This window comes from Falco biarmicus, chromosome 8 (assembly GCF_023638135.1).
Source record: "Falco biarmicus isolate bFalBia1 chromosome 8, bFalBia1.pri, whole genome shotgun sequence".
NCBI classification, from domain to species: domain Eukaryota; kingdom Metazoa; phylum Chordata; class Aves; order Falconiformes; family Falconidae; genus Falco; species Falco biarmicus.
Window position 1 is genome coordinate 54938407 of NC_079295.1, and position 10610 is coordinate 54949016.

Here is a 10610-nt window from a genome sequence, read left to right on the forward strand (position 1 = left end):
TGTCTTCAGCAGAAACAGCAAATGCAATTCTGTTCCTCAAACGTGCTTGCTAGTCTTCCTGAAATTCTGTTGAGGCATAACCCAGTTATGAACCGTGAATGTTAGGATCTGTCTTTGGCCTTGAGACCTGAATTTCAAGAATGCGTCTAATCATGATTTTATTTTAAGTTGGAGGCTTCGGTTGAAATCATCTAGTTAAGTGTGCTGCTAGGTGTGGTCTTGGCTTATTGACACAGCCTTGCACACAGCTGAGGTTTATTTTGTTTACCCCAGGGATCGTGTGAAGTACATTTCAAACAGTTACTGCTTCAGTGACTGATTCTTCTTGTAACTGTATTAAGGGCATTAGTATGTTGAGAAAACACCACTCTTGACTATCTCCCAATATAATAAATTGGGATTCTTAAATGTCATTAGTGAAAGATGGCACTTTTAGGTTATATCTTCCTTGCAGCATACAAAAATGTCTCTATCTTTCTACAATTTACATTTCACAATATGCCATGTTTTCTCCCCCAGTGCTTCTAACATGATAAGAAGGTGTATGTGTGCACTGAATTGTAATCCTCAGCCTCTTACACACTCATGAACTTCCACAGGAGCAAATACTGACTATGCATTTATTGTCTTTCTAATGAGCTGTGGAGCTAAAGGTGGAGCCAGAGCTATCTCAAGCCACGCTGCTTTTTTTTTCTCCATAAAAAAAAAAACCAACTCAAAACTTTTGAGATAACATCAGTGTTCTGAGATTTTCTTGGGTGAAGAATATTTTGCAGTCTGATATCTGTGTATATCAAATTTGGCCGAGTTCACTAGCTACTGTAAGGAAAACTTCGGACTGGATTTGGTATTGGCAAAAGCACATCCATCCCACCCTATCAAAATCTTCTGATTAAGGAACAGAACCTAGTAGCAGCACTTTAATTTTCTTGAGGTTTTTTATTATGGTGGATATTTATACATTCTGATTTGAATCATCTATCCTTGCAGAATATTACACCCAAGGAAAACTTACTGCTCAGTATTTGTTGCCGGGTAAACTCTTGAGGCTGATGGCACATGCAGATGTAGGTGATTGATGGAAAAAAAAAAAAAAAAGAAAGAAAGAAAAAAAAAGGCATTTTAAACAAAACATGGCATCCTGTTCTGCCTACGCTTGGGGTCATGATTGTAATGCTGTCCTTGATATTCTATAATCAACTTCCAACTGGAGCTCAGCAAAACTTACTGAAAGTCTTGTCTCTGTTAGAAAATAAATTTACCTTGTTAAAAGCATGATCTGTTAAGAATTGCAATGTTTAATGTTGGTTAATAGTTGTGCAGTTTTTATTTTTTTGAAGAGAGGCACAATTAAACTATTGACTTTGTTTACTCTGTCACCCTCGGTCCCTAGCACTTCTATCCAGATACAAATTCATCAATGTATGCAACATCCTTTGTAATTTAAAATAAAAATTGTGGAGGAAATACCGTCTCCAGTCATTGGGGGGGTGACGGTGGATGGTGCAGCGTCTCTTGCAGTCAGCGCCCTCCTGGCACCGGCACCAGCTCCCCTTCGGCAGGGATGGGGGCTGGGTGCGGCAGCAACTCGGTTTTCCGCGCGGCTCCTGCTGACCGCTGCGGGGCCACCGGCAGCGCTGGGCTGCAGCCCGCCGCCCCCGGGCTTGCCGGCACGGCCGGGAGGATGCGCTGGGATCCGGGATCCAGGCTCCCGGGAGAGGCACCCGGGGAGCTGCTGCGCGGCTCGCCCCGTGCCTCTCCCCCGGCTGCGGGGGACCCCTGCGCCCCTGGCCAGCCCTACTACGGGCCTCGGCCTCTTCCCTGCGTCCCGGGGGGGCTGGCGCGGCCCCCTGCCACCCCTGCTTCTCCCGGCTGCCCCGCAGCTGTTCCCTCGGGCCCGTTTTTATCTCGGGAGGGCACAGGGCCCCTCCCCGGCCCTCAGCCGCCTTGTGCTTGACGGGCCGCCCGCCACCCGCAGGGCTACGGGGCTGGCAGCGCGGAGGGACGCGCCGCGCGGTACTCAGCACCGGGCCGCCGCCGGCCCCTCAGCGCAGCCCCGCGGCGGCGGCACAAGGCCCGGGGAGGCGCCCGCCCCTCGGTGCCCACAGGCGGCGCCCGCGGGCCGGCGGCGGAGCCGCGGCCTCTCCCTTCCCGCGCAAGATGGCGGCGGCCGGCGGCGTGCCGGTGCGGGTCTGCCACCAGGAGATCGTCAAGTTCGACCTGGAGATCAAGGCGGCCGTGCAGGTACCGCCGCCCGCCCCCGCGGCGGGTTCCCCCTGCCGGGGCTGCGGGGCGGCCGCTGCTTTGCGGGGGGTGCCCGGGGGTGTGTGTGCGGTGCCCGGGGGGGGTGCCCGGCGCGGGCCGCGCTGACCGGGCCGCTGCCTTGCAGGACATCCGGGACTGCCCGGGGCCGCTCGGCGCCCTCACGGAGCTCAACGCCGTCGTGAAGGAGAAGTTCCGCCACCTCCGCGGCCGCATCCAGGTGAGGCCGAGGGCCGGGGGCGGGGGGCCGGCCCGGCGGGGGGGGCTGTGGCGTCAGCCCGCTTCTGGCTCGCCGCTGGGCCCCAGGCCCTGATGGGATTTTCGTGTTGCGGCTTTGCACCACAGGAGCTGGAGCAGATGGCCAAGGAGCAGGATAAGGAGTCGGAGAAGCAGGCCTTGCTGCGGGAGGTGGAAAACCACAAGAAGCAAATGCTGAGGTGGGTCGGGCAGCCCCTGCTCCCTGCAGGCCCCCTGCACCCTGAGGTGATCCAGCCTCCCCCAGCGCGAGCAGCGCCTGTGCTGGCACTGACACGGTGCTGTGTTGCCCAAGACCAAGAGCAGATGAGGGGTAGAAAGGACAGGACTGCCGCCTTCTGCTTTCCTCTCTCCTGTCCTGACACCGTCACCATGGTCCAACCCTTTGAGGAGCTGACCCTGTAAGCAGGTGGCTTGAGAGTCTGTCATTTCACAGCTGGCACAGTTTTCTTCCCTCGCCTCATAAGCTATACACTTCGGAGAAGAAATGATAGCAAGTGTTTTGTTGTTCTGTGGTGTGATACAAAGTCCACGCATCACTGGGGTTCTCAGTTTCAGTGGTGGTTGCTCTGTGAAAATAGTTTTTGCTTGCAAGCTGTTCCCATCGTGTTACAACGTTGTCCTCTTGTGATTTCAGCAATCAGGCAGCTTGGAGAAAGGCGAATCTAGCTTGCAAAATTGCTATCGACAACTCTGAGAAAGATCAACTGCTGCAGGGAAGAGACTCCTTAAGACACAGGTATTAGACCATTGCGCTGTGATCTGAGCTTTAAGCAGCGTATGCTATATTCACTAGTTTTGAATGGAAGCGACATGATGGTTTTAAGTTATTTACTTTTATCTGGAACGTAGCTTTTCTAAGGTGCCAGGAAGGAAATCTGTTGCTGGCCCTCACCGTCCCTTTGCAGCCTTGTAACAGCTGCAATGAACCTTGGGCTACATGGTTTCTAATGAGTGCATTTACCTTTTGTGAAGATTTAAACTGTTAAGGATTGTGGTCATTTCATGTTTTCTTGGTGTTGGCTTGTCTAAGTAGAAAAGTGAGCCTTCATAGTTTTTCTGACCACCTTTTACATTGATTCCAGTCAGGGTTATAAGTATATTATAAGTAGTGGATCACTATGGAAGCTGTTCTCACATGCAAATCTGGATGTAAGTGTACACGGTTCCTGTATTGAAAGCAACAAATGGGATACCCAGGATAATAAAGTGGTATCAGTGCTTCCATACCAGCTCATACTGAAGTTGTACAGTCATGGATGAGTAAGTTGTGAAATACGGGCCCCTGTGAGATTCTGAGCCACTAGCAGTTGTTTTGGTTCATTACTTTAATGTTCCGTGGGGTTTGGTTTTTTTTTTTAATGTTTAGTGAAGATAATCTGAATTTCTCATGCTGTAAAAAATAGTTGAGTCTTTTGTACAGTGGCGGAAGTGTTTGGTGCCAAGCTCTGTTCTAAGCTCTCTGGCGGCAGCATTTCCCCCACAGTACCTGCAGACATAATTTTATCCCTTCCTGCTTTACTTTTTCCCTTTCTTTTCCAGGAAGACTACAAAGGAAAGTCTGGCAGAGAGTGCAAGTAACATCACAGAGAGTCTGATGGGCATTAGCAGGATGATGTCACAACAAGTCCAGCAGAGTGAGGAGACTGTGCAAACCCTAGGTACAGATGTTTGGGTTTTGGGTATGGATTGGATGATTGAAGCACCTTTTGCCAGTTCTGTTAGAGTAGGGAGACACAAACGGACGTGGCATGGAGCATAGTGGAAATGTGCTTTGCTGTAGGAGAACGTACTACAATGATAATTGAAGGGCCATCCAGCAGAACTCCTCTTACAGTTTGACATAAATAGAAAATAATAATATACATTGCATGGACCTGTTTGTTGGAGTTTCTGTTTCACGATAATGAAAAGTAAAAGAAGGCAGGAAGAAGGGGGCAGGGTGAGGAGCTTTTGTTTTAGTTTCACATAAAAGCAATTGTAAAAGCCATGTGAGTTCACATCGTGCTAAGGGTGTGTTTGGTGTTACTCTGTGCTGCTGTCCTGCCATGCATTTGGTATCGGTAGGGAAAATAAAAGCGTGGGTACAGGTCCATACGCAGAGGGAACAGTGTGTGTGGAGGACTGTTTTCACCCAGTCTCCATCCAGCTGGGATGACTAAGAGAGAGGGAGATCAAGTGACTTGAACCCGAGGTCACTTGCTCTGTCAGCAGTGCATCAGGGACTGTGAAACCAAGATTTCACCCAGTTCTTTGGCTTAGACTCCTAAGACAATAAATCAAGTGACCTGTCACAACTGCTGATTCATGAAGCGTTCAGAAGTTGGATCTATGTTGCCTGGGCCTCTTACTAGCTGTGCTTTTGGGCAGAAGAGAGAACAGTTTAAAGATGAGGATAAATAACACAGCTTTTGCCTTCCTTGTTTTCTGCCCCTATCTGAGGATGGCAGCTGGGCACGGTTTGTTCATGTAAAAGTAGCATGTTTCTTCTCCCATTAAAAAGACAGTTTGACAGACACTTTTTCACCCTGTTTCTGACTGAACAGCGCTTGGAGTTCATCAAGGGAAAAACCATCAAAGGTCATTTACAAAACCCAGCTGCAAATTCTGAATCAGTAGTTAGAGTTTCCTTTTTTCTGAGCAAGTCCTTTCCCAGTAGGCAGTGAATAAATGCAGCCACGAAGCAGGGAAGCTCTACTTCGTCATTAACAATGTGAAACAAGTTTTCTATTTTCATTTGGATCAAAATGCTTCTTTAAGATGGTATGTAATGGTTTGAAAAATATTACAGATGTGTTTCTACTATGCTTGTTTCTGTAACACACTTGGAGCTTGGCCTGCCTTTAATCAGTCAGTTCAGTAGAGAGTGTGTTACCCGCATTCACTGCTGTACAGGGTGTGCGTTCTGTAATATAAGAAAAAGGGAACTCCTGGGCTTTTGCTTTCGTACAGTAATTTGAAAGGAGGAAGGCTGAGGAGCTTGGGGCATTTGTTTGTTTGCTTGTTTATTGTCTCACAGGGAAAGAGAAGTTGAAAGGAACCGATGTACCATCTTACTGTTTTGGAATATCTTCAAATTCTGTCTTTAGTTGAGACCAATCAACGCACTTTTTCCCTAGTTGATTTTCTGGGGTTTTTTATTAGGAAAAAAGCCCCAAAGAATTATGATTGCCAAAAATAACTGTTAAAAACTGTTTAAATTGTTAGAGCTGAGTAATTAAGGATCTCTTGCTGCTGCATGCTGCTTTTTCACTTTCTGCAATCTCATCTGAATCACACTGATTCAGGTTCTAGCTTGGGGGAACAGTTTCAGTTGTGCATTTAATATATTCAAATACTGACCTGTCCTACTGCTGCTTAGAGGTGCTGCTGACAGTGGTGGTGATCTCTCCCCCTTAAATCGGTGGTTCAAGCACCATTCTTATTTCACTCTGCTTCTAGCGAGCTCTCAGGTAGCACTGTGTTCATAAAAAATCTGAACTAGGTTTTTATCTGGTAACCTGAAAATCAAAAATTCAGCAACAGGACGTAGGGCCTTTAAGCCATTCAGTACTCTTGCTTTGCGTTGCATTTTTCTTTAGCACGTCAAGACTAATGAGTTGTGAAAGCCTCTGCAAGAACAGTCTGCATTTGTCTTACCCATAAGTCAGTCTGACCTAGAAGGATCTCCCAGGCACTGTCTGTATTGCCAAATATTGCATGCTTGTAGCCTTTGTCATGTATTTTTGAAGCACAACTAGCTGATTTCTATTTTTTCTTCCCCTTAATTTCAGCCAATTCTTCACGAACCATCCTGGAAGCAAATGAAGAATTTAAGTCCATGTCTGGGACAATTCAGTTGGGGCGAAAGCTCATAACAAAGTACAATCGCAGGGAACTGACGGACAAGCTGCTCATCTTTCTCGCCCTTGCCTTATTCCTAGCCACGGTGCTCTATATTTTGAAAAAAAGACTCTTTCCATTTTTGTAAAATTCCAAAGCTAAACTGAACTATTACAAAAGATCAGAAAGAGATGGCGTAATAATGGTAGGGCTTTTAAATAAAATCATAAAAGGATATTGCAATAGCTGAAAGAGCATTAGAGCAGGCATGACTTTATACTGTTCCCGCAGAGCATGTGACCTGCCTAAGAAGAGCTTAAATGAGCATGAGGTGGGAAGAAGCAGGTAGAGCAAGGTATGGAAAGAAGAAACACCACTTTGCCTGTAGGTTTGGGGAGCCAAACACGTGAGGAAGGAGGCGCTGAAAGGTGCCAGTCTTAACTTTCAACCTCCCTTCATTTTGCCTTGAAATTCACTTTTGTCCTTGGCATGGACTGGAAGCTGCTTTGATACCTGTGTGTAAGGTGCCGAAAGTAAGAGGAAGGATGAAAGAAACTCACATACATTCCGTTAATAAATATTTATTGTATCTATGTAAACTGAGTTTTGTTTAAAAACAAAGTCTAATGGATTGAAAGAGCCTGAACAACTTCCCATGTGAAAATTCTGCTTAATACTTAACAGCAGCAGTTGCTTACAGGTTGTTTTTTTTCTGGGAGCATAGCACACGTGCAGTCTGGCTGTGTTCCTTAGGAGGGCTCCGTCCAAAGCAAACATGGGGCCCCATTTGTTACTGTTCATTCACACGATATATTTGAGAATTGCATTGCGAATCTGTTGAAATCAAAAACCTTTTTGCTCCTTTTCTTTATAAAATTCCACTGCCATGTTGTATGTTTGTAAGGTTTTCTTGCTCGTAGGGTTAATCTTTTCTCAGGTAATCATTGCAAGAGGTTCTGTTCTTCAGTAGTGGGAGTTGATTTGCTTTAATAGCATAAATGCCAGCCTGCCACACTCCACGTAGTACCTGGAAGTAGCACAAACTGCACTGCAGCGTTCTTAAAACTGATGTTGCCTCTGGAAATTGTTTTATTGCTTCTTCAGAGCTGACTGGTAATGTTGACATATGGTTTAGGAAATTCTCACAGAATGGTTAAATACTGCCTTAATTTAGTAGTCAGAAGTAAACTTTTTTTAAAAAATATATATGTTAGGAAACATGATGTCAAGCAAATTACGGTGTATAAATTTATGTGAAATTTGAGGCTAGGTTACCTTTGTAGGTAGTTCTCCATAGTACATTTAGGGAGGAGAGATGACCAGACTATTACTTTGTCATTCTAATATTAATTTACTAGATCTTATCAGCGGTCACAATTTACCCTTTTGCTGGCAGCTGCTACAAGCCTGGCTAAATACAGAAGAGGAAGTAGGTTGTAGTAATCCAAACTGGAGTACAGGACAGTGGAAGTGACGATGGTGTGTCTATGCATAAATAAGAAAAGCTGGAAAGTGTAATGGAGTTCAGAATCAAGGGCTCTGCCTGCAGAATCGGTTCCTGAGCCTTTCTTACTCACGTAGTAGCGAGGCGTTTGGTAACCTCGGCGCTGGGAGTGGTGTATCCCACAGAGGGCACTACTGCCTGGGAGTCTGGAGCGTTTCCTCGCACTGGAAGTCCTGTAATATGCAGGCTAGACAGCATGGATGTGGCTTTGTCTGTACCGTTTTATTCATCGATTTTTAGTGCAGCCTTCGTAATAGCCTTTCCTGAGATACAGAATTACACAAAGATTGAAATAAATTGACAATGTGCGTGTTCTAGTTTTGAATAACAGAGAAATTACTCAGCTTAAAAAAGGGAAACGCACAAAGCTGATGAATGTGTGCTTTTTGGTAATAATAAAAGCGTTGCTTTGGTAAGAAGTCTTCTGATAAGCACGCTGCTAACCAAGGTCAGGTTTGTATACTACAAGTGTTTTGTAGTCTGCAAGTTGGGGCCACAGTGAAGCAGGTTTCATCCTGCTCAGTGATGCTGGCAGTTGTGTCTCTAGCACTGGGCTCCTGCCCCCTCTGGAACCCAGTCCTTGTGCCCCTCTGCTCAGAATGTACAAGCATCGAAAGGGTAATAAAAGTGTGTTCGCCTGTCCCCCTGTCTTGGAAAATGTGGCTGTAAATACAAATAATATTTAAGACATGAAGATTATTTAAACTGTAATTATGTTTCAAATGAATTGCTGTGCAGCAGTTCCTATTCCCCAGGTGAGCAGCGCAGTGCTATCAGATGCAACTTCAGAGCAGTCAATAAAATTCTCTTTATGCACTGCTTCCTGCTCCTAGGCCAGATGTAGCAGTGTGGCTTTATTTCTTTCAGCCGAAAACAGTCTCGTCTTTCTGAAACACGGTACCTGCAGGTGGTCAAACACTAGTTATTTCAGTATTTCCTCCCTCATGTGGATGCAATATAAAAATAGGATGTTGCTGCTCCCTGAGATACCGGGAGGCTAAGCAGAGGAGAGAGCTCTGCTGTAAGCAGTGGTGCAGCGCGACTGCAGGAAGTTTCACAGCGTTTATCTTTGTGACATGCTCCCATCTGAACGTAGATCAGCCTTTAAAAAAAGCAGCAGCTTTCTCACACTGCTGAGAATTTCAGTAAAGTTTGTTTTAAGGGGTGATCTTTTTGCATGGAGATAGTAACGTAGCAGTTTGGAGGAAAATAAAAGGTCTGTTGCTGAATGTCTTAGGCTTTTGTTCTGTCCTGAGGTTGTTACTGAAATCTTAGGTTTCAGACCCTGACCTGCTGGAAGACCCTGAGGGGAAAAAATAACTTGAGGACCTTCCTTATGATATTTGTTTTCTGCTGCATCCAGATTGCATTAAAAAAATCTAGTCCTTTTGTAAACATACCTACTTGCTCTGTGGACACTGTCCATTTACAGACCTTAGAGAGAAAGGAAACAAGGGGAAAAAAATCAAGGACAGCTGATCCTTTTGGGAGAGGGGAAGAGTAGAAATCCTCCCTGGGACACAGCAGCACTCGGTGCTTGAGCCGTTCCCTTCCATAGGCAGCCAGAAGACACCCAGACTCCTGGTGGGCTGCAGACCTGGAAAGAAATAATCAGTGGAGCCAGCGAGATAAATGTTATTTCCTCTTTGGAGTAAGAAGGGTGATTTAGTGAAGCACCATCTCTAACCTGAGGGCCGGCCACCCCCGGTGGTGCCTGGGCAGACGCCCTGGCTTGGTGGCTGGGTACTGGCGGCTAGGGGTGGCACGGGTGCCTCCATCAGCCCGTACGACCCTCAGCTGGGGGTGGCTCGGTGGGCATGCTCAAACACCGGCCCTCCAGGCTACGGCATGGCATCTGGCTTGCTCCTTACCTGCAGACCTCCCTCCTGGCTTGAAGGTAGGTCCCCTTTTCTAATTTTTTGAATAAGTGAGCAGGAGCAGTGCAGTGGGAAGAGGAGGTGGCTGTGCCTGGCTCTTTGCTGTCTGATGCTCGCAATGTTTATCCACGGTGCGCGGAAAGTTGGGCTTGTGCGGTTCTCCTGTGTCTACAGGGGGATTTATATTTGCATCTTCTGCCTTTTGGGCAGCCCGCTGGTCTCCGTGGCTACTTAGAATATGGAGATGGGGTTTTAATCATCCAGGATGGTGTGTCTCAGGGTCTTGCTTTTGCTGCGTGCCCTAGGGTTGTGTTGTGAAAGCCAAAAATGAGCATCACGCCGTTTTCTTTGAAAGAGAGTAGCAAAACCCTTCAGTTTTGCCCTGACAAGTGCAGCACGTGTATCGGGGATGGTGGGAAGAGGATGGCCTCTGCTCCCTCTGTGCTTTCGGGCTTGGGGGTGACTCGGGAGCGAAGGGTTGGAGCCCTCCTGAGGCCAGGAGCTCCAGGACTTTGGAAGCAGAAGGTGTTTGAGGAGCTTTAGAGGAAGAAAGAGAGAGGGCTCTGGAGAGGCGTTCAGGGTGTGCTGGAAGGTTCATGCACAAGTGAGAGCACATGGGAGTCCTCCTGCTGCTGCCTGGAGCGTTCTCCCACCCACCGGGGCAGGTACGTGCTCTGCAGGCACCGGAAAGTGGGATTCACCATCACAAAACGGTTGCAGTGAAAATCATCCTTTAAAGAATAATGCTCTTTTAAAACAAGGAGTAAGGAACTACTATGAGTTAAAAAGGGCCTGAAATCTTGCCGTGGGGTTTGGGGGCTGAGACAGACAGCTGGTAGCAGTCAAGTGGTTATGGGTTAATGAACTCCTGCTCATCAGCTGAGTGGTTC

General features: G+C 46.9%; 1 protein-coding gene across 1 annotated transcript; it reads left to right on the forward strand.

Annotated features, from left to right (window-relative positions):
- Positions 1 to 2086: 2086 nt before the first annotated feature.
- On the forward strand, positions 2087 to 8485 carry BNIP1 (BCL2 interacting protein 1). The gene is made up of 6 exons (XM_056348097.1): positions 2087 to 2244; positions 2390 to 2482; positions 2608 to 2699; positions 3155 to 3256; positions 4060 to 4178; positions 6291 to 8485. The coding sequence occupies exons 1-6, from the start codon at positions 2161 to 2163 to the stop codon at positions 6485 to 6487; spliced, it is 687 nt and encodes a 228-aa protein (XP_056204072.1). The 5' UTR covers positions 2087 to 2160; the 3' UTR covers positions 6488 to 8485.
- Positions 8486 to 10610: the final 2125 nt, after the last annotated feature.

What these genes read in the sequence shown, in the direction of transcription:
- BNIP1 (XM_056348097.1), top strand. Translation starts at nt 2,161, where the DNA reads ATGGCGGCGGCCGGCGGCGTGCCGGTGCGGGTCTGCCACCAGGAGATC. An exon ending in AGAGACTCCTTAAGACACAG is followed by an intron (nt 3,257 to 4,059) that starts GTATTAGACCAT and finishes TTTCTTTTCCAG; the next exon opens with GAAGACTACAAAGGAAAGTC. An exon ending in GGAGACTGTGCAAACCCTAG is followed by an intron (nt 4,179 to 6,290) that starts GTACAGATGTTT and finishes CCTTAATTTCAG; the next exon opens with CCAATTCTTCACGAACCATC.